Source organism: Typopeltis vanoorti, chromosome 13 (assembly GCF_054136105.1).
Source record: "Typopeltis vanoorti isolate ZY-2024b chromosome 13, IOZ_Tvanoo_1.0, whole genome shotgun sequence".
Taxonomy (NCBI): Eukaryota; Metazoa; Arthropoda; class Arachnida; order Uropygi; family Thelyphonidae; genus Typopeltis; species Typopeltis vanoorti.
In genome coordinates, this window is record NC_143561.1 from 58,108,954 (window position 1) to 58,134,332 (window position 25,379).

General features: G+C 35.5%; 1 protein-coding gene across 3 annotated transcripts in view; it reads left to right on the plus strand.

The window, feature by feature from the left end:
* The first annotated feature begins 578 nt into the window (after nt 1-578).
* The window catches only part of LOC150100190 (chromobox protein homolog 5-like), a 112,479-nt gene continuing 87,678 nt past the window's right edge, over nt 579-25,379 (plus strand). For 2 of the 3 annotated variants that reach the window (XM_090403294.1, XM_090403295.1), the window contains exons 1-2: nt 579-936; nt 25,112-25,252. In XM_090403294.1, the coding sequence (XP_090259420.1) occupies nt 638-936; nt 25,112-25,252 (440 nt within the window). In that variant the 5' untranslated portion in view covers nt 579-637. Of the gene's footprint in view, nt 937-982; nt 1,106-25,111; nt 25,253-25,379 lie in introns of those variants that run through there. The other variant, XM_090403296.1, reaches the window with a different exon arrangement.

Here is a 25,379-nt window from a genome sequence, read left to right on the forward strand (position 1 = left end):
TCGACATTAATTCCTATAATTTCCATCCAACCGTCGATATTATCCATTCTACTAACATTTGCTGTTTTCTGGTCCCCCTAATAGGCACTTACTTTTGAAACATTTAATACACACAATAGTTAGAGGCTTAGATTATGATAATACTGTATATTCAGACATTGTTTTTAAGAAAAAAAAATGGTATGAGGAAAACAACAACAACAATAAAAAACGATATTGTACCGATTTTCGCAAGTAATATGAAGTATCAGCTTTGCTTTTGTTGGAGATCATTTTATTACTGGTTTTCGTCTAAATTTATTTTATTTATTTGGTAGAATGGTTTGCCAGAGGCAGGTGCGAGTACCCCGATAGTGAATAAATTTAAAGAAGAGATACGATAGGTATTCTGTGAATAATGGCTAGTGTGGATCTCCTGTGATGAGTCTTTTGACTCCATGGAGATACCCATATAATAATAATAATTATTATTATTATATGGGTATAATAATAATAATTATAATTATTTTTTATTTATTTATTTAATGATGAAGTTTGCCATCAGTTGGCAACACTGATTTTCTTGCTGAGGAGTAAAATGGCCGCGTCCATTGTAATGTAGTTGTTTGTTGTTATGAGTGCCCGGGAATGCTAAGTGATGGGTGGATATTGTGCAGCCATTGGTTGTAATAATGCTCGTAGTAAGCAGAGGTGTAAAGATGCTGGAATCTCATTCCACGCATTTCCTCTTCGCAATAAAGACCTTTTAGAAGAATGGATTTCGAAACTAAACAGAGAAAGTTACGTGCCGAGGCCATACTCTGTTGTCTGTTCAGCTCATTTCGAAGACGATTGTTTTACTTTCAAATCTTTTACAAGTCGTAGAGCCTTGAAACCAGGAAGTGTGCCAACTATTTTTTCGAATGATACAGTTTCTAAACGCCTCGGGGAACTTACGTAAGTATGCATAATGCAAATTATTTCGTTATATTGTGCATGTATTGTTACGCTTTCAGCAACAGTTGCGGACGATTGCTTCGTTTTACGAACTGTAGTCTTGAAACCGGGAAGCGTGCTTGCTACGTTTTACTAGTCATACGGTGTCTAAACATCGTAGAACACTTATGTGAGTAGTTTCAATGCAAGTTATTTTTGATTGGTATTTCTTTCGGTGGAGACGAAGTTCGATATGTAAAATCAAAACAAAATTTACGGGCGCGTTTATTTCATTTCATGTTCATTAATTTAATATTATTTAAATATAGGAATTACATTATGCGCGTAAGATTTCAGAACACATCTGGTTTCAGAATTGCGTTCAACTTCCAGAATATGTTTTATAACATTATTTGTTATTTTTATTTAATGCTTTAAATATTATATTTCATATCCACAGGTACATTAACTTTTTTTTTCTGCTTATATATCAGAACTTATTTAAATTGCAGCAGGAATGAGACCAGCAATTGTCGCTAACTCACCTTTGACGTGTTTCTAAGTATAAAGCGCTGTTTATTTAATTCCACAATATCGCTCAGCTGTGAAGAGAGGCTTAACAATTTGAAACCACGTCTCTTCCACAACAAACAAGATTTGTTAGTTCATGCGCTACACTTGCAGCAGATTGTCGTATTAGCCATTATTAGATAACTTACTCTCAATTTGTTTACTTTATCCATATTTTAAGTGAAAAATTAGTAATCACTCAAAAATATACTTTGAATAAATAATTTTTCAAATTGAAAGCATAATATATGCTTTCAATTTGAAAACATATATTATGCAATGTAAAAATTTCAAAAAGCGTACCATTTAATATATTGTAATTGAAGAGCGAAAATTAAATTATATAAATGCGGAAACAATATAAAGTTCGTGTTTTTAAATGAAACTAGAAGAGAAAAAAAAACACTGGCGCTAATAAGTAGAAATTTTTAGATATATCATGGTCATATTCACAAGATTCAAGAGGTTAAGCTTTGTTCACATCATAACTTTATTTTCATAAATTTAGTTTAATCCTTTATCCAAGTGTGAGCAAACAAAGTTTGCACCTGAAAATATCTTCAGGACTGGGGTAAGGTAGTCCCATAATGCAAAATTTCAGCAAAATGTTTAGAGTGAATCAATAGAAAAGTATACTTCAGTCATCAAGTTCGAAGGAAATGAAGTTTGAATGTTGGATTTCCTGTACACCCCTTGAGGGTACATGGCAGGAATTTGATGATGATGTTGGATTTCATGATCATGGAGTATGGTTGCAAATGAGATATCAGTAATGATTACAGTTGGTGAGTGAATGCAAGGTGCTGACTTGGAAGATTTTCAACAAGAAGGATTACATTCAAAAAAGAAATGTGAAATTATAAAGTGGGTGATTACTGAAAGCTCTAGTCAACTGACCTCAATGCTGTGGATGGTTTTCTGTTGGAGAAAGGTTGATAGAGCATGGGATTGGTTAAGACACATTAATGCAGACAGTGTGCAAAATAAGCCATGAATGAATTTATGTATGCAGTTTGGTGAAACGCATTGTTTTTAAGTAGATGTCAGGTAATGACCAGATGCATGAATAGTATAAAATCCAGGCTAGAAAAGTGATAAGTATAGTAAGGAAAAAAAAGATTAGCTAGTCCAAGAGAATTAGTCTGCTCTGTAGTAAGCAATAGGAGGAATAATCATAGAAGAGGGATGCTGCTGAACAATAATGAAGGCAAAACAACCAGTGCAGAGGATACAGTGAAATTTAATTAGCACTTCCAGTATATTGGTATGAATAATGCTGTGTAGCACTCGGAAGGGAGGAAGGTGGTGATGTGGGAACTCGATGTGTTGTGTAGGCTAGCTGTTAATAAGGCTGTGGTGTTGAAGATATGCCATCACATTTTTCAGGAATGTGCAAGAGCCGACTGTGTGAAAATGTGAAGAGGGCAAATTAGTGCTGCTGCATAAAATCAGTATGTTTAATACTAAAAAAAAAATTTTTACAATTATAGACTAGTTTGTATATCTGTAGATGTGATGAAAGTGTTACAGGGATTTTGAATTGATATAAAATTCTCTGCAATAGTTGTCATGTATTTGTGAAGGATAGGTTTGCTTCAGCAGTGTACTTGAATTTTATGATAGTGACAGATCTTCTGGATAAAGAAGGCTGGTATTCTTGATATTCTTGGATCCTACAGAAGCTTTTTCAGATTATTGCACAAGTCAATGTAAAAGTTTCAGAAGATGGAAATGGATAATAGATTGGTCATATGGATAAGAAATTAGTTGTCAAAATTATATGGAGAAAGTTGTGTAATGGAGGAAATTGTCTTGGAAATGGAAGATTAGAGATGGTTTGCTGCTCTGTTCTTTTTTTTAGACTATTGCTTCTCAACATGTTTGTTAATATTTCATTCAAATAAACATGTTTTCAGGTAATGGGAGGTTGAATTATAAGGAAGTGATTCAAATATCAATTCAGAACATTTTGGATTTTAGTTTGGATGAATGAGTAGAATTACTGTTTTAATGTTAGTAAGCATAAAGCCTTAGGAGTAAAAATGTAAAGCTACAGTATGTACCCTGCTGGTGAAACTGCTTTAGGTGCTGGATGAGAATTTGAGATTGAATAATCAGCAGAACTCTAAAGAGAACACATTGCAGCTGTTGTGAAGACTGAACAGCATGTTGCTACTATGATAAGGAGAATAGTAATAAGTAACACTACTTGTATACCACTCTATAAGGTCTTAATTTGATCATAGCTGGACTGTTCTGCATTGATTTGGTGATCTGATTTCCATACTTCTTGACATAAGATTTGCTAAAGCTGTTAATGAGGAAGGTGGACTTGATGTGATTTATTTCTTGGGAGAGCAGCAATTCATTGGAGCAAAGAGAGGGTGCTCAATGTACTAAAGTCTTAAAGGTGCCAGATTTTTGACAATTATGGTGTGAAAGAGGATGAATGTAAAGTCCAGTATGTACTTCATCTCTGAATACTGAAGTGAAAGTTATCATCTGGTGGATGAAGTAATAGGAGAAAGGCAAAAAGGCAATCTGAATTGTTCTTTTCTAACTCAAGTGAACTTAATACAAAGGTGAAAAGTGTTGATCTTATTTGTGAATTCTTGTAGATCTGTATGGGACTCATGCCAAACCATGTAAACATCAACATATCTATACCATAAGGACAGCTTAGGAAAGATGCTATTCAGTATCTGTTGTTTAAATCTTTCCATGAAGTAGTTAACTAGTCTGGAAGAAAGAGGACTTTCCCATTGATGTGCCCTCAATTTGTTAGTCAAGTTTGTTTTGGCATATGAAGTAGCCAGAATGAATAATAGTCAAATAGGTTTAATGTACACACCTCCTTTAAAAATCCAGACACTAAAATGAATACAAGTGAACAATAAAAACAATTTGCTGACCTTTATTTTTAATTTAAAAAAATATTCAAATGAAACAAAATTAATTATCCTAAACAATTATATAATTCATCATAATTCTTTAATGAGATTGATGTTGCTGCTTTCAACCAATTAGGACAGAAAATCAAGGAACAGTCTTTGACAGTGCTAGGCATATATCATTTCTGGCATCCAATAGATTTTTAAACTGTGTTCACATTGACCAGTGTTGAAAATCCAGATTCTCATAAATAGGTTGTAGCAAGTGGGATTAAGGCTAAAAGAGCATTACTTTCCAAATGGGGTATGCAGCCATTTGGAAACAACAGAATTCATCAAGATTTTGATTAACAAAATTTTGCCTTAGCAAAGATTTGCTCTCAAGTTTGAGACTGGATTTTTTGTAACAGTGTACAAATAAAGTTCTTCACATCTTCCCTGGACTCTGTACCTCCTTAAGAGTGGTATACCTCACAGTTTGGGAAACCCTGATGTAAAGGAATGTTTGTGAGTAATCACGTAATATCTAGGCTAAAAAGGAGATCACCTGGGCAAAGATGAAGCTCTGATTTCTTTAAAATGAGAACTATTTTTTGGTACATGAATGCTTTCCTATGAACGGAAAACAATTTAGAAAGGCATTTTACAATTTTCTAACATGGAAAGCCAATGCAGTCCACCACAGGACATAATGAAATTGTTTTGTGGACTTTTGGTAATCCATATAAATGAGGAGGATGCCCATGGCAACACTTGAGTTTCTTCTTGGTTATAATTTCATTAGCTGTCTAAAACTTTAAATAATATAACGAATGCCAATAGTACTACTTATGTTAGATATTTCATCAAGGTCTTGTCAGTGATAACTAGAAAAGAAAAAAAATAAAGTTCGATTATTTTTATATGGATCTAATATAAATTTACTATATTACAGAATGTTTTTAACATAAAACCATAAAAGGACAGTATAAACTGATGATTACTAATTTGAAGTTTTTCCACTTGGTTATACTATAAATTCAAGATGCCAAGAAATTATATACTTTCTTGGCATCTTTAATTTATAGTATGAGGGAGGTCTTGGCCTAACAATGAAAAAGCAAATTTATTATTTCAAAATTATTTTTATTTTTCAACATAATCTCCCTTAAGACTAATACATTTATTCCAGCGATGCTCCAGCATTATTATCCTGTCCCTGTAGTGATTCTCAGTAAGATCTGCAAAATACCCCTCTACAGCTGCAATCACCTCTTGATCCGAAGAAAAATGGTGACCAGTGAGGAAGATTTTTAGTTTTGGAAAGTTCTAAAAGTTCTTTTGAAATCCTATAGTCTCAGCAATTTCACGCACTTTGACTCGCCGGTCATCCAATACCATATTGTGCACTCGATCAATGATTTCTGGTGGTGTTACACTTTTTGGATGTCTTTCACGTGGATCATCTTCAAGGCTGGTACGGCCACGGTTAAACTGGGCAGCCCATTTCTTAATTGTTGAAAACGAAGAAAAGCGCTCTTAAACTTTTATGAACTTTGAATGAATTTCTGTTGGCATTAAATCTTCGTTTGCAAAGAATTTTATAACTCCATGATACTCAATTTTATCTATTTCAAGGGATACAGACAACACTTTTGCTTCAGACAGCTGTATAAAACAAACTACTCGATAGAATGACTTGCAATTTCACATGGATGCTTATGATAGATGTACCAACTTAGAAAATAAATCTTGCTGATAATGTTGCCATCTATGGTTGAGACCGAGAACTTTTCAGACCACCCTTGTATAACTAAGTGGAAAAAATTCCAACAACTATCTCTAATCCAGAGTATTTTAATAATAAGGTGTGACATTTTTTTGGCTACTTGTATATGAAAATTACTTCTGCATAACTTCAACCTTGGTTTCGTCTCTGGGTCTGGATCCCATTGATGAGGCCTTAGTAAAGGTCGAAACTGGTCTGGCAGTGACCCTTCCCATAATGCATAGAATTATACATATCTGTAAGGAGATGAGCTTTGCATTATGGGATACTAAGGCAAATCATTAGCTTCTATATCTATATATGCGTTGCCCCAGTCCCGAAAATACTTCAGGCACAAAGTTTGTTTGCTTACACTTGGATGAAGGATTAAACCAAGTATATAATTTCTTGGCATCTTTAATTGATGATTATTAAGTCTACCAAATTCAAACTTTTATCTTGAAAGCATGTGTCAGAAACATATTGCAGCTAAGTGTGAAGTGGAACAATTTTTTTTTTTTTTCAAATTGTTAAGAGAGAACTAATCCTAGCAAACGTACTCTTTGAAATAGAAGTAGCATAGACTGAAGGTAATTATAGAGTTACAGTCTGCAAAATTTTGGCTAAGTTATTGCAAGTGTACTTGTTGAGATTAAGAGAGTTCAGTTTTCATTGATACTGTTGACTCCATATGTAATCCTACAGATTTGAAACAGGTTCTATATAGGCGTGTTTTCTTCCATCAAACTTTGCATGAAGTGGATGGTGTCCCAAACATGAGTCATACAGAGGTGGTATTTTTCATTCTGCAAACCAGTCAGAAGAACATATACAATTAACAGAAATAAAACACTAGTAACCCAGCCTTAGTTGCTTTAGTCATATTTCCAAATAACAACCATAGCATGATCTGCTGGGCTTGACTTGATATCAAATATGACATTTCTTACAGTTCTTTCTGTTGCTGTTCAAAATAAAGATGACAGAGATCTTGCAGGTGGATTTGAATAGCCTGAGATTGTGAGAAAGGATAATGGTTACTAGTTTAGCGAGCCAAATATGCAATTTGGACTTAAAATAATTACAAGCTGTGATTACATTATGATTGTACTGCCAGAAATTAATGAAGCTAAAAATTTGTAGTTGGGTGATGATAGGGAGTTATACAATAGTTTAGGGAACAGATTAAAAATTGATGAATAAATACTATAAACTATTGGGTAAAATAGCATCAAGCAGTGCTTTTCAACTGCTGGCCTATGGAACAAAATTTTGCAACCCTCCACATGAAGAATAAACCAGATTTTTTATCTGAATTTGCTTCCCTATTTTATCATTTCTAATAACATTCTGTCTTTTCTAAGTTGCATTAATCAACAGTGTACGATTGTAGGCTTACTACTTTTTTAATAATTAATATTTACTTCATTGCAAAATAATTGTGCACACTTTCAACTATATATCCCTTGTTACTGACCATTTGATTTCAACTTTGTACATATGACATGACTGAGGAAAAGATTGGGTTAACTTGTTTACTGAAAAGAAGTGGAATCAAATCTAAACTGCTACATGGCATTGTACACTAACAAGTATTATGTGGTTCTTTGCTGGACTGTGTAATAATACAATGGACAATATAATGAAAATAATGAATTTAAGGATGGAAATTATGCTCTTACATATAGAAAATTCAAACTACTTTTAAATGAATAGATGGTAGATATGATGACTTGCTTCTGCACAATGGTTGAATCTTGTCTGAGTGCTGGAAAATGTTTAGTGAGATTATTCAAACTTTGGAAGAGCTTTTTTTCTTTTTATTAGATGAAATAAAACATGATACTGACCTAACTAAAAGTCTCAGGGATTTTTAGTTAGATCAGTCAGGGACTTAAAATTTCCCCTCAAGGGAAAGACCAAAATATGTTATCTTCACAGTCGTATAGCTGGTTTTTTCATAACAACCTGCCATTGTTAAAATTTAATCTAGAAAGAAACAATTTGACCCACTTTAAATCTTTCAAGGAGCTTGAAATGATACCACTTGGTGAAACTGTAGATTTTAAAATATTTGTTCCCTGGATTGACATTCTTAAGAATTTTGATGGTAGCTATAGTTATGTTCTCCCCAGGACCTTTTGAATGGGCAAACCACCCAGCTAATTAATGTTGCGAATTGACATGGCTAAATAATGAGCAAGAATGGAAAAATAATTTGACATTTTTTAATTAATAGTGATGAGAAATCGAACTGGACAGGCTTGTGAGACCAGCTCAATTTCTTGCATTGCAAACCAATCGCGAGAGCTTCAGATATTCACTTTGATGCACACCAATCCGTACGCGGCAGAAGACAAAAATCGGAATCTCGAATACAAAAGTATCGGTTGCAAAGAAGATCTTTTATGAAAGAGACATAAATTTGATGTTTGAAAGAAATAAATTGTGATAATTGAACGAATTCAAGTCAAAGGCAAAAATCGATGTAAAAATCTACATTTATTTTTCTTAATAATGTCCGAAGATCGTGACTCAAGTATTTAATATTTTAATTTGTAAAAGAAAATAGGCCTGCATGTCAATTCTTGAAACTCTCAAGGACTATGACGTCAGTCTTGATTGATACCACTTCCCATTCCTAGTAATTAATACTTATAAATGGTAAAATTGTGAAATAACGTGCGTTATGTGTCTCGGGTATTACTGTCAGTGCACAATTCAGTGATTTGTTCTGATTAATTTAATAATGATATTTTGTGTTTATTAAATTGCCCCATAATGAGTATAAAGTCAAGTCAGAAAACCATGCTCTTAAGTTATTTTAAGGAAGATGAATCCGATAAGCATAGTAGTAGTGAAGACACCAAACCAACAACAGAATCATCGATTTCTGCAGAGTCTTTCAAATGTAAAATGTGCATCTAAACACCGCTTATCAGGTATTAACAGTGAGTGGTTTAAAAAATTCCATTGGTTACTGGTGAAAGATAATGAAATGATGTGTTCCACATGTGTGATATATACGGAAAGAGATGACCCACAAACAAGAAAGCGACTTGGGTAACTATGCTATGCACAAGACTTCGAAAAGAAAGCTTGGTTGACAATGAACAAAGCAAGTTACACACTGATTCTTGTTCAGATATAATTGAAAAATGTATACTAGAAGAAACTGGAATAAGACAAATTGAAAAATCAATTTTGAATAACTTGCTTTTCTGGAGCTTTAAGATCTATGTATGGGTTAGTGAAAAATGAGTTACTACATTATTTGAAAAATTGCTCGAGCATTGCAAGGCTATGAGCTGTTCCTACGTAAGACATCTTAACGTTGGTAAAAATGCACATTATTATTATTATTATTTCGGGCGACTCCAGGAGTCCTTAGACTCATCGAGGGAGGCCCTAAACATCATGTCCACACAACTATGCGATTACATTCTCACAGTATCTATCATACCTTGTCTTGAACTCGTTCACCGTCATAGCACCCACAACAGACTCTGGCAGCTTATTCCACTCATTTACCACTCTAAAAGTAAAGAACCCAGCTCTAACACCCCTGCTAACCACACTCTTGCCCAGCTTCCATAGGTGTCCCCTAGTTCTCCCACCACCAGTCCTGATCTCAAAAATATCCTCTGAATTAATCCTATAGAATCCCTTTAGTAATTTGAATGTCTCAATCATATTATACCTCAGAAAGAATAATGCAAGAGTTGATTGATATTTTAGCATCAAAAATTAGATATGAAATACTAAAAAATATATATTCTGCAGATTATTTCAGTGTTTTATGTGAAGAAACTACAGACATATCATTTTTAAAACAGCTGATTGTGTACATTAAATATGTTTGTCAACTTAGAAAAGAGGTCAGAGTTAGTTTTGTATTAACTTGCAATATCATTGATGGCAAAGTTGAGACTATAACAAAGTAATTGAAACCCTTGACAGTCTAGGCTTAAAGACTTGTAATCTGGTTGGCCTAGGATATAATGGAGCAGCTGTCATGATTGGAAAGAGAAAAGGAGTTGCAAAACTGCTCAAAGATAAAACAGATTAACTTATGGTCAACTCTCATTGTGTAAACCACTGACTGGATCTTGCTAGTGCCCAAGCAGCTGCTGAAGTGCCCTTATTTAGTCATGTTTAATGATATCTTAAGGCAATTGTTTTTCTTCTTCCAAACGTTCTCAGTCAAGATGGCTGGTTTAACCCAAATCCAAAATATACTGAACAGTTCTCAGATTAAACTTAAAATGGCTAGTGACATTAAATGGCTGTCTCATGATTCTGCAATACAGTCTCTAAGAGAATGCATGGTGAGTGTTATAGCTGCATTGGAAAGAGATGCCACCGAGCAAAATGATATCGCAGCTGAAGGTTTAAGTAAATATATCAGAACATACAATTTTGTAGCTTCACTAATGATGCTTTCAGATGTGTTATTGCATTTATCTAACTTGTCTAGATCATGGCAAAGGCAAGATATTGACTTAACTGAAATAGAGCCATTCTTAGAAACCAGAAAACTATCCGTCATGGAATTGAAAGACACTCCTCGCAGTCATTTTCAAAATCTTCATCAGCATTCTTTCAGGTGAATGGTCAGACCTTCACGTTGATTATTCAGATTCCAATGTTATTACGTTTAAGACTACAATATATGATAAATACATAGGCACAGTTATTAAACACCTAGAAGCAAGATTTCCAGATATGCCAGTCATTTCCTGCTTTTCAAGACTCATAAGATTCATAACTTTTCAATGCAGAAAGGCATGATCAACGTTGAGGCTTCTGAGATTTTTTTTTATTATTATTTTAGAAATGGAAGTCCTGCAGTTTTAAACTATGAAAGTTGTTAAACTAGTATGGGCAGTTGCATCAAAAATATTCAAGACAAATAGTGCTGAAATTAGCAACAACATCTGAGCTCAAAGAGTCTTTTCCAAATTTAGCAAAACTAGCTGCTGTTGGACTGGCCATAGCTGTGAGCACAGCTGAATGTGAAAGGGGTTTCTCTGTATTAAAAAGGATAAAAACCTGTATGAGGAATCGCATCAGTCAGAACACTCTAAATAATCTGATGCTGATTTCACTGGAGAGACCCAGATCCAACAGATTTTAATTATGAAAAAGCTGCTGACAACTGGATTTCTAAGAAGAAAAGAATTAATATATAGAATTTTAAGCTCTGCGTATTACCTAGTCTTGTTTGTTATAATTACTATATAAAATATTATCCTTGTTTGAAGTAATTTCTAATAAAATTGCTATTTTAATTTGTTATGAAAAAGGGTCTTTCTTAACTCATTCAAAATTTTTGTACGCCCGGCTAATGCTTCATTCCACCCGGCTGGTAAAAATTTCTGAGGAGAACACTGTGGTAGGTATAAACAATCTGATGAACTCGGACCAAGCATACATTTGTTCAGTAATTTATTGATTGTTTATACTGAAAGCACAAATCCCATTTATCAAATGGAATTATGTGAACTTCAGTAGATGAATTTATTAGAGCTCAAAGACTGGAGTAGAATTGTTTAAACTTTATTTTTCCTGCTGAGAAATACTCAAACATGAGATTTGGAATTAAAATGATTTCAGTTTTTGGAAGTATTCCTGAATAATTACTTAGACTTTTAACAAGCATCAAAGTGGACATGTAATAACTTTTAGTGGAGTTTAATCATTACTAGTGCTCTCATTAACTGTTGTTTTTTTTTTTAACTTGAAATTTGGGTTTTAAATTAAGTTCTAATATTACTTTGCTTAAAGGTTTAATAAATTAATCAGGAAATATTTATATTTACTTCATCTTATATATAATATTGACATCAGTCCTCCATGGAGTTAAGCATCGTCGTGTCCACATTCTAATGCTAAAAAGATTATCAAACTGTGCTTTAAACCCATTCAGTTTCTGCATTCAATACATTTTCAGGCAATGCATTCCAATCACTTTCCATGTTAAAAAAAAAAAAAAAAAAAAAAAAAAAAAAAAAAAAAAACTGCTCCTCACGCTTGCTTAACCCTCCTTATACAGCTTCCAGGGTTAGCTTCTTGTTCTATCCTTGTTTTCCTCACTCTATGAAACAGTCTCCTCCATATTAAACTAGTAATAACCCCCTCACCAACTTATGTCTCAATTATATGTTGGATGGGAAGGATATCGACACTGCATGGGAAGTATAAATTAAAGATACCAAGGAATTATATAAGTGGTTTAATCCTTTATTATTATTATGGCCAACTCCAAGGAGTCTTTAGACTCATTGAGGGTGGCCCTAAACATCATGTCAAGAACAACTATTCAACATTCACACAGTATCTATCATACTTTGCCTTGAACTCATTCACAGTCATGGCACCCACGACAGATTCTGGAAGCTTATACCACTCATTTACCACTCTTCAAGTAAAAACTTAGCTCTAACACCCTTGCTAACCATGCTCTTGCCCAGTTTCCATGGATTACCCCTAGTCTTCCCACCAGTCCTTTTCTCAAAAATATCCTCTGAATTAATCTTATAGAAACCCTTCAGTAATTTGAATGTCTCAATCATATCACCCCTTTTCCACCTGTCAACCAATTTCTGCGACCCACAAATCCTCAACCTGTTCTCATAAGGTTCATTCCATAGACCTGCTATCATCTTGGTCACTTGCCTCTGGATCTTCTCCACCTCCTCTCCATCAAGAAGAAACCCTGGCACCCAAATCTGGGCACAGTAGTCAAAATGGGGTCTTATCAAGGCTCGATACAGAGGAACGATAACTTGCTAGTCTCTGCTCATCAAAGTATTCTTCAGTAACCAAGTGATTTGATCAGCTGATTTAGCCACTTTTGCAGTGTGTCCCCTAAACTTCAACTCCCTATTCATCAGCACTTCAAAATCATTGGCCTCATCAATCTCCTGGAGTACAGTTCCACTAATGTGGTATATTGCTGCTAATCTTTTCACCCCAAAATGCATAACCTTACATTTTGCCACATGAAATTGACATTCATTTTCCTTAGCCCAGTTGTCCAATCTATCCAAATCATCCTGCAAAATTTTGACATCATGTGCATTCACTATTGCTCTACCCAACTTTGCATCATCAGCAAACAAATCAACAGTTCCTCTCAGATCCTTTCGTTAATGAACAAATTAGATAGTAGTGGTCCAAGAACAGAACCTGCGGTACACCACTAGTTGCAGGCCGTCTTTTGGACTCTACTCCTGAATAAACTACTCTCTGATATCTCTCATCAACCACCTTCTTATCCATCTTGCTAACCCTATATCCATCCCTATATGCTGCAGTTTACTGATTAGAATTCCATGTGGTATCCTGTCAAAGGTCTAGCAGTATTACTGTAAACCCATTACCCTTATCCAGTTCAGCCGTCACTGTGTTAAAAAACATGAGTAAGTTACTGAGGTATGATCTACCCTTCACAAAACCATGCTGTCCCCCTTACAGCATCCCATTTTCATCTATTCATTTCTGTATTTTTCTCTTGACTACTTTCTCTAAGACCTTGACAATAACTCCTGATATGCTGATCGGTCAGTATTTTGCAATGGCAGTCTTGAAATTAAACAAAATGGTCAAGGGCACTGACAATTCTTTAGCCGCTTCACGTAAGATCCGAGCTGGTATACCATCCAAACCCACAGATGTATTCACGAGGTTTTGTAATAGACTATTAACCTCCACTTCATTCACCACAATTTCCCGTATAAGCTATTGGTTCCTTCATTCCTGCAATATCACCACCTGGATGATATACGCTTGCAGAGTGCTCACTCAGTAATTCCACTATATCAACTAATTCAGTTACTTCCCTACCATCAGCATTCCTTAAAATCATTCTGCCATATACATTTTTTCTTTTACTTGCAGCATATCAAAAAAACTATTTGGGATTCTCTTTAGCTTGCAGGGCTAATTCCCTTTCATAATCTGCTTTTCTTTTTTTACCATACTTGTTACTCATCTGGTCTGCGCTTTATACTCTTCGTGTGTTTTGCAGGTCACCTTTCTCCTTAAATTCCCTCCACAGTTTTTTTTTTTTTGTTGTTTTTTGTTTTGTAGCTCAAGCTTAATGCTGTTATTCATCCATTTAACCCCTACTTGATTTACTATTTGGACTCTGGTATACAGTCAGCCATTACCTCCTGCAAACACTCCTTAACTACCTTATCTCTCATGCACTATCAACATCCAGCCCTTGCAGTTTTACATGCAATGGCACTGAACCAAGCAATCGCCTAAGCTTGTCATACTTACCAGCCCAGTAATTCTACATGTACCCTTAATTGAAAGGGTACATGTGGAATTACTGGGTACATGTCTTAATTGAAAATTCCACACATTTAGTCACCTCCCAGGTCAAGACCTTATGATCACTCTTGCCTATTGGTGGCAATGTGGTTATATTTTTCACAGTCAAATTCTCAGGTGCAATTACTAGGTCAAGCACTCTCGAACCCATAGTGTTTTCCATTACATGCTGTCTCAGATAGTTATCCTTTAATAACTGCATAGAATCCAATTCCTTTCTCCCATGTGTCCTCTCCTCCTTCCAATCAATGTTACCATAGTTGAAATCCTCCATAATAATTGCCCTCTTATATTCCCTCCTATAATAATTATCCAAGTGTAAGCAAACAAAGTTTGTGCCTGAAGTATTTTTAGGTATTAAATCAAGTATATAATTTCTTGGTAACTTTAATTTATAGTATAACCAAGTGGAAAAACTTCCAACTATCTCTAATCCAAAGTGTTTTAATAATAAGGTGTGACACTTGTTGGTTATTTGTATATGAAAATGACTTTTGCATTACTTCAATCATAGTGTCACCCTCTAGGTCTGGTTCCCACTGATGAGACCTCAATAAAGGTTGAAACCAGTCTGGGTAGTGACCCTTCCCATAATGCATAGTATTATACATGTCAGTAAGGATATGTGCTTTGCATTATGGGATGCTAAGACAAGTGATGTGAAGTCATTAGCTTCTATATACGAGTTGTCCCAGTCCTGAAAATACTTTAAGCTCAAACTTTATTTGTTTACACTTGAATAAAGGATTAAACCAAGTATATAACTTCTTGGTATATGTAATTTATAGTATAACCAAGGTTGAAAAACTTCCAACAGTGCATGGGAAGTGTTTAAAAAAATACTTAAATTGTGATATCAGAATGTCCCTGGATAGTGTCCTTAGAAGAATGGAGTAGAAATTAAATGGATATGTAATCTAATTAAGCAAGAGATTCCTAAGAAAAAGATGATGTGGAGGGAATACCATGTGCATAACAATGATGTTAGTTATACTTATAAGCAGCAGGTCAGAAGAGTCGCAAGTGTTATATGGAATGCTAAGTCTGAATATGAAAAGAAACTGACCCTTCAAGTTAAAGGCAGCCCAAAAGAATTCTATTGTTATGCTGCAAGTAAAAGAAAGAATGAATTTGAAAGAATAACTCCATTGAATGCATAAAATGTAAGGAATAACTGTATCTGAAGAGATTGCTCCAGTTCCTGTTGCACCCTTGTGCAATAGGAACTGGTGGGATATCAGCACAGATATTAAGAGTTTCTCTTTTAGCATCTAAAATCATCGAATTACCTTATAATGAGTCTCACAACAGGAAAGATTTCACAGGAGTGGAAAGGATGTATGGTAATCCCTTTGCACAGGGGTGATGCAAAGAACTGATTTATCCATTTATCATGTTTCGGCAACTTACTCACATCCTGTAATAATATTACCACTGAGTTAGACAAGGGAAATGGATACAGTGATACTTCTGGATTTTGCTAAGGCTTTTGATAGCATGGAAGACTGTTGCATAAATATTATTTATATTATTATTATTATTATTCAGGCCTCCATGGAGTCAAAAGACTCATCGAGGGGAGGTCCCCCCCCCTAAGAAACACAAAGTCTATCATACCACTCCTTAAACTCATTGACCGTTCTCGCTCTCACCACTCCATCAGGCAATGCATTCCACGGTTCAACCACCCTCCATGCAAAGAAACCATTCCTCACCCTCTTGCTCACAGTTTCCTTTCGTAACTTCCAGGGATGGCCTCTTGTCATCACTCCTTCCTGCTGTTCAACTAAGCGAAAGAACTCCCTAGTGTTAACCCTGTAACCACCTCTCAACAGTTTAAAAGTCTCAATCATATCACCTCTCTTTCTTCTATCCACCAAACTCTGCAGTCCACATTTCCTCAGCCGATCCTCATAACCAAAATTGTACAGTCCGGAAACCATCTTTGTCATCCATCTTTATACCCTTTCCACAGTTAATTTATCCCCTTCAAATCCTGGGGACCAAATCTGAGAACAATAGTCTAAGTGTGGTCTGATCAGAGACTTATACAACGGAATGATAACCCTTTTATCTCTGCAGGTCACTGTCCTTCTCATAACTGCAGCAATCCTCTGTGTTGCCTTCACCACCTTTGCAATATGTCCTGTAAATTTCAGGTTTCTATCAATCATCAACCCCAGATCTCTTGTCCCCCCCTACTTGCTCCAGTATAACTTCTCCCATAGAGTATGCAGCATCCCATCGATGTTTCCCAAACCTCAAGACCTTACATTTTGCTGCATTAAACCGACACCCTCCCCCATTCATTTGCCCATCTATCTAGTTTATTCAAATCCTCTTGCAGGGCATCTGTACTATTACTAATAATCCTTCCCAGCTTCGCATCATCCACAAACAACTGCATATGGCCTTGCAATCCACTGGCAATGTCATTGATATAAAGGTTAAACAATATAGGTATTAGTACTGAGCACTGTGGGACCCCACTTGTAACCCTCTGCCTCCTTGAAACTCTTCCACCATACACAACTCTCTGATACCTATCAGACAGCCAATCCTGAATCCAGTTGACTAATCCAGACCCATGTGCTGCAAATTAAATATCAGCTTATCATGTGGCACCCTGTCAAATGCCTTCGCTAAGTCTAAGAAAATTGCAGTATATGCCTTTCCCTCATCTAATGTTCTTGTAACTTTATTATAAAAGGCTAGCATATTGCTAAAACAAGAGCACCCTTTCACAAATCCATGTTGACTCTCACGGATAACATTACCCTCATCTGCCTGATGCTGTATACGGTCCTTCACTACTTTCTCCAAGATCTTACTAACTACTGATGACACACAAACTGGCCTATAATTAGACACTTCCAGTCTGTTACCACCCTTATGCAATGGCACTATCTTACCTTCTTTCCATTCCCTGGGCACCTTTCCTGCAGCCAGACTTTCATTGAAAAGCCAGGTTAAAGGCATTATCAGTTCCCTAGCACATTCTCTCAAAACTTGTGGTGAAATACCATCCAATCCCAAAGCTTTACTGAAATCCAGAGTATACTCAGTATCTGAAACACTCTCCTCCTGTACCTCTAAACCTCGAACCTGCCCTATCCCGTTGGCATTAAAGCTGACTTCTCTAGGATGAAATTCTCCAATAAAGTAAAGTGTTCATTGAACAATTCCAATATGTCCTCTGCATCAGTCACTCTATTCCCATTTTTATCCCACGATATCATTCTTCCTAGAATTGCTAAGACTTGCCTGATCATGGTAGTTGGTTTAAAAACCACTCTGACGTTATGAGCTTTAACATTCTCGCCAATTTTGTGGAAACTGAATTAATATATGGAATGACAGCTGTGGACACATATTGGGACTTCGTTCCACATTGTTGGGGTTTGTCTTTAAAAAGCAATTTGTTTAAAATGTTAGAAGAGTATCCATTCAGAGATAGTGTTAGCTATTTGTGACAGTTCTCTCTATACATCTCCTTTCGAAATAGACCTTAATGCTCTATTACGATCATATGAATGATGCTGTGTTTTTGTGATCTATGATGGTTTGACGAATAATGTAGATATCTACCTGTATCTGTGGGTTTCTTGTAAATGGACAGTTGGACATTGTTATCTTCTCTCCTAACTAGCATGTCAAGGAAGGGTAGTTCTTTGTTCTTTTCCTGTTGGGGTTTGTCTTTAAAAAGCAATTTGTTTAAAATGTTAGAAGAGTATCCATTCAGAGATAGTGTTAGCTATTTGTGACAGTTCTCTCTATACATCTCCTTCTTTCGAAATAGACCTTAAGGCTCTATTACAATCATATGAATGATGCTGTGTTTTTGTGATCTATGATGGTTTGACGAATAATGTAGATATCTACCTGTATCTGTGGGTTTCTTGTAAATGGACAGTTGGACATTGTTATCTTCTCTCCTAACTAGCATGTCAAGGAAGGGTAGTTCTTTGTTCTTTTCCAGTTCCATAGTGAATTTGATCTTATTATGTAGTGAGTTGAAAAAGTGTCTTAAAAAACAATTTTAAACAAATTGCTTTTTAAAGACAACCCCCAACAATGTGGAACGAAGTCCCAATATGTGTCCACAGCTGTCATTCCATATATTAATTCAGTTTCCACAAAAGTGACGAGAATGTTAAAAGCTCATAACATCAGAGTGGTTTTTAAACCAACTACCATGATCAGGCAAGTCTTAAGATCTCCCAAAGATGAGGTACCTTTCTTCAAATTTCCTGGAGTATATGAAATTCAATGCATGTGTGACCTTTCTTACATTGGACAGACCTCTAGAAGTTTTGAAATAAGACAGAAGGAACACGTGGGGGATGTCAATCATAATAGAATCATCACATCTGGTTTAGCTCATCATTTCTCAACATCAAATCACATTATAGATTGGAAAAACAGTTCTATGCCTTACATCGAGAATGACTACAGACACAGAACTTTCAAAGAAGCAGCAGTGGTGCTACGCACAGGCAATAATTTAAATAGAATTCAAGGTGCTATTCTTGAAGACATATGGAAATATCTCATCAATTCTCTCAGCTCAACAGAACTACAATATGCGAAAAACTACACAACATGTGGTCATGTACCGGATTCTGACTGAAGCATTCGAACGCATGCACGCCATCAAACACGAATTATCAAATGTAGCGGCCTAACAGTTACTAAAGTGTATGTTTTCATGTAACTTGATGCATTTGTTTTCACACCAGTACAGCTTTGAAAATGCTAGACAGTGGCTAGTGAAACCTTGTTGGCTCTTTGTATTTGTAATCATTAAATCTTATGGTCTTTTAACAATAAAAGTTCTCAGTTTTACCATAAACTTATTAAAACCTAGAAAATCTGCAGGCCTTGATATCTGTAATGAACAAATTAAGCATTTTGGATCTATAACTAAAGAGTGGTTATTAAACTTATACAACACTTGTCTCAGAACCCCCAGGATAGCACTATCTGGAAACATGCTAAAGTGGTGGCCTTTCTGAAACCAGGGAAAACTCCAACCAAAGCGAAAAAGTATAGATCTATATCACTACTCAGCAACCTCTTTAAACTCTGTGAATGATTAATTTTGAATAGGCTCCAATCCCTAATCAAACCTCATCCTGCCTGAGCAGAGTGGTTTTAGATCAGGCAAATCCTGTACATCACAAATTCTCAACCTCACTCGTAGAAAATGGTTATGAGCAAAAACACAGGAGCAGTAGAACTGCAGCATAAAATACCATAAATCATCTCGCACTCAGAAATATAAAGTATATGGGAATAGCTAGAGACTGTCACCTTGTCCTCCTAATCCAATCACTCTTGGGAAAACAGATGCTTTTTTGTGGACCTGGCAGGTAGGAAGAGCTACTGGACTACCCGGGGAAGTGTTTGTCACCATTGCTTTTTAACATCTATGTCAATGATCTCCCTATATTTCCAGGAACTAGAAATTTTATCTATGCTGATGATCTTGCCATAGCTAATCAATCAAATAATTTCAAATTCATTGAAACTACTCTATCGCTTGCCTTAAATAGTCTAACCACCTATTATAGCAGTAATCAATTAAAACCAAACCTCTTGAAAGCCCAGACTGGCCTTTTCCACCTTAACAATAGGGAAGCTACAGATTTCTTGGGAAGGCTCTAATCTAGAACATTCCTGAAACTCAGTCTACCTTGGAGTCTCTCGATCACACTCTTTCATATAAGATACACATGGAAAAAAAACAGAGCCAGAAGTTAATGCAAGAAACAGTATACTAAGAAAGCTCACCACCACCACCTCCAAATGGGGTGTAGACCTTAGCACACAGAGATCTTCTGCCTTGGCCCTTTGCTATTCTTCTGCTGAATATGTCTGCCCTGTATGGGCAAGATCCTGCCATGCTGAAAAACTTGACCCAGTATTGAATGAAAGCTGCTGCTTAATTGCAGAATGTCTGTCCAAAGCCAAACCATTAAGACACTTTGACTGTTATTGCACCCACTTCAATTCAGAGATCTGCATTCTCACTGTTTGGCTATATTACAGTGCCTCATCCCGACATAGCTTTCTAGCAACTATTGAAAGAATACTTTCAAACCTCCAGAAACAGGACTTCAACAATGGTTTGCATATACCCTGAGAATAATACTGGTATTCCGACAGCTGAACATCTTCCGCGTGGCACCTACTTGGACTGGAATACTTGGAAAAGCCCTCAGCCGACTACAAATGGTAGGATGCTGTAAACAAAACCTCATCAAATGGGGCTACCTCACTGGACCAGATAATTGCACCAAAGAGGACCTTATATCCAGCACAGAAAGAGCAATTGATTACACAAGATACTGAAGGAACATCTGACCACATTTATTGTATATAATTTATGTATAGTTTCTTTTTCCTTTCGTATTTTACTTATTATTCCCTGTATGATTTACCTATTACATTTAAGCTGTTCTCTTTTGTAATGTATCCTAATTTGTTGTAAATAATGTACCAATTACTTACTACTGTAACACTTGTGTTTGGATACAAAATAAATGAATGCATATATATATTTTTAGGATTAAATGAGTGGGACACCGAGATGGGAAATAAAAAGCAGACTTTAATGGCATGACTAGTTTTGTCTTTAACAGACTTGTTCAGGTGCAAAAAAATAAATAATAGAAATAACCAGCAAAAACTGTAAAAGAATTTACTCTAAACAGCACAAAAAGTTAGCATATACATTTCAACATTAATGCATTGACATTTGTGTATTTAAAAACATTCTCTCTCTGAATCCTTTCTTTTAAGCTTACACGGTGATCCGAATGCATTTTTGAAAATTATGGAGACAACTACCGTGTTTGAATAAAAACTTTAGTTTAATATAACTAAAATCTACATTCGACGTTTTGACCTTTATGTCAAGGTCATCTTCTGGAGCATACAACTATACACAGGAAACAAGCTACACCACAATCAAACTGGTTTGTTAAAGATACTGACCAACCGCTACAACAATTGTTGGCCTGACCTCTGGTGGGAAAAAAAAAACTTATATATCAACGCTAGAGTCCTATTATTAGTGTTATCTGTTGGTTGTAGAAATACATTGGGTGCAACAACAAGTATCTATTTATATACATATATTAACATCATGATTATACTTGTACATTCCAGCCGATTGGTATGGAATGGTTTCTAATACTAGCTGAAGATTGGCTAGAATCCTGACTTATGCTGGATCGTATATATTATATTAGGTAGGCTGAATGTGTGCCATCCAGATCCTTGGAATTTTCATGCCATCTTTGTTGTTGATATTTGGGTGGTTTATCAGGATTTCGCAGTTTTCCTTAAATTTCCTTTCATACTATGTGTGGTGTAAAGAGTGGGTGCTTTTCCAGTTGATTTGGTGTAAGATGTTGAGCGCGTGGTCTGAGAGGCCTGCTTCACCATAATGGTTATATTTAATGTGTTCTTTCTTGCATATAGGGATTGTCCGTCCTGTTGCACCAATGTACGGTAAGTTACAGGTGCAGCGGATGCAATAGACTCCAAGATGTGCTAATGAGAGGAGAGAATCCTTAGAGGAGTTGAGTATGGTTTTAAGTTTAGTGGGTGGTTTAAAGTGGTATTGAGGTTATAATCTTGTAGGATTCTGTTTGATTTTTTCTGATAGCCCTTTAATGTATAGGATGGCTATGGTTTTACTGTAATCTAGATTCGTTTTTGTTGTTGTTTTATGGAGTATTTTATTAATAGTATTTTTGTTATAGCCATTATTTATGAATGTGTCGCTGATGATTTTTAGTTCTTGTTTCCTGGCTTGCTGGTTAGAACAAATTGTTGTAGCTCTGTTTTTAAGGGTGTTAATGGCTTCATATTTTTGTGATAGGTGATGGTATGAATTAGCATGTATGTATTGGCCAGTGTGTGTTGGTTTTTGTAGACCATGAAGGATAGACTGCCTGAAGAAAGACGTGTGACTAGTGTGTGTCTAGGAACGGGAGCGAATTTTGATTTTCTATTTCGATGGTAAATCGTATGTGTTCGTGTTGTTTGTTCAGGTGGCTAAGGAATGTGTTTAGTGTTTGTCGCCCGTGCGGCCAGATCGTGAACACGTCATTAACGTATCTAAGCCAGACTGTCGGTCTTGGCATGGCGGAATCAAGAGCCCTTTGCTCAAAGGTTTCCATGTAGAAGTTGGCGATTGGGGGGTGGTATAGTGGTGAGCCCATGGCTGTACTTTCTTTCTGTAGGTAAAATTTGTTTTGCCACACGAAGTAACCGCACTGTAGTACGTGGGCAAAGAGGGTCATAATATCGGGCGGAAATTTGTTCTGTAGTAGGAGAATTGTGTCATTGATGGGCGACAAACGCTAAACACATTCCTTAGCCACCTGAACAAACAACACGAATGCATACGATTTACCATCGAAATCAAAAATCAAAATTCGCTCCCGTTCCTAGACACACTAGTCACACGTCTTTCTTCGGGCAGTCTATCCTTCATGGTCTACCAAAAACCGACACACATTGGCCAATACATACATGCTAATTCATATCACCACCCATCACAAAAATATGGAGCCATTAACACCCTTAAAAACAGAGCTACAACAATTTGCTCTAACCAGCAAGCCCTGAAACAAGAACTAAAAATCATCAGCGACACATTCATAAATAATGGCTATAACAAAATTACTATTAATAAAATACTCCATAAAACAACAACAAAAACGAATCTAGATTACAGTAAAACCATAGCCATCCTATACATTAAAGGGTTATCAGAAAAAATCAAACAGAATCCTACAACATTATAACCTCAATACCACTTTAAACCACCCACTAAACTTAAAACCATACTCAACTCCTCTAAGGATTCTCTCCTCCCATTAGCACATCCTGGAGTCTATTGCATCTGCTGCACCTGTAACTTACCGTACATTGGTGCAACAGGACGGACAATCCCTATATGCAAGAAAGAACACATTAAATATAACCATTATGGTGAAGCAGGCCTCTCAGACCACGTGCTCAACACCTTACGCCAAATCAACTGGAAAAGCACCCACTCTTTACACCACACAAAAACCTGGCATAAAAGGAAATTTAAGGAAGCCTGCAAAATCCTGATAAACCACCCAAATATCAACAACAAAGATGGCATGAAAATTCCAAGGATCTGGATGGCACACATTCAGCCTACCTAATATATTATATAAGATCCAGCATAAGTCAGGACTCTAGCCAATCTTCAGCTAGTATTAGAAACCATTCCATACCAACTGGCTGGAATGTACAAGTATAATCATGATGTTAATATATGTATATAGATAGATACTTGTTGTTGCGCCCAATGTATTTCTACAACCAACAGATAACACTAATAATAGGACTCTAGCGTTGATGTATAATTTTTTTTTTTCCCCACCAGAGGTCAGGCCAACAATTGTTGTAGCGGTTGGTCAGTATCTTTAACAAACCAGTTTGATTGTGGTGTAGCTTGTTTCCTGTGTATAGTGGTATGCTCCAGAAGATGACCTTGACATAAAGGTCGAAACGTCGAATTTAGATTTTAGTTATATTAAACTAAAGTTTTTATTCAAACACAGTAGTTGTCTCCATAATTTTCAAAAATGCATTCTCTCTCTGACTTCATTGTTGGGCATATGCATATGCTCAAAATCTCGTGTATGCCAATATTGGATAACAGCACAATGACAGTTCGATAGTTGTAACTCAGGTTGCTGTTGAGATGTTTGAATAGCATTTATATGCCATATATCATCCTTAAATGCTATTCAAACAAGTATGTTTTCATTTAGTTGTGAGTACTTCTGTATCGGTATAAATTGAATTCACAAATAATATACATGTGTGTGTATGTATATATATATATATATATATATATATTTTAAAGAATAAATTTTAATGATACCAACTAGTTTCAGCCTTTTATAGCCTTCTTCAGGTATCCACTTAAGGTAGAACACAGTAATAAAATGACAACATTTTTCGTTGTAGTGATGAGTTTGAAAGGAAAATCGTGGAGTCCAGAGAAATCCTCCTTAATCCTGAATATTTGAACAGCAATTTGAGTTATAACATCTCTGATAGCCATACTGCAGTTGTTCAATACTGGCACTCACGAGAACCTGCAAGCATGCATACAACAAACAATAGCATGTTAGATAGAATGACTTAAAAAAACACAACATTTTTGTGTCAATTATGTATTGCATTTTTTGCCTGTAATTCTCAGTTTTTTTGTAACATCTGTGTTCTACCTTTAGTGGATACCTGAAGAAGGCTGTAAAAGGCTGAAAGTAGTTGTATCATTAAAATTTAATATTTTATCTCTGTTTAAAGTCATTTAAAATTTATTCTTTAAAATGTATTATTACAATCGAGTAGAAGATCAAGAATACACACACACACACACACACACACACATATATATATATATATATATATTTGTTTTTTGTTTTTTTTCTTAATGTAAAAATATTTTGAGAGTAGTAGGCTCTTCCATTGGAAAAACAATCTTATATAAAATTGTTGGCTGTATTGAATATTGTTTAAAGTGTTTATTGTGTTTAATTAATGAATGAATAAATATTCATGTTTCTTTTTCATGTAAAAGTATGGGGAAAAGAGTAATTTCTGAGAGCAGTAGTAGTTCTTCAGAATCAGAAGAAGAAGAATACATTGTGGAAAAAGTCTTAGATAAAAGAATAAATGATGGCAGTGTTGAATATTATTTAAAATGGAAAGGCTATCCAGAGTAAGTATTATCAGTGTGAATTTTGTATGCCAGTGTAATAAAATGCATAATGAGAAGAAAAAAAAATTCCAGAAAATATAGTTAGTATAATTTATTAAGCACATAACTTTCAAATTCAGAAAATATA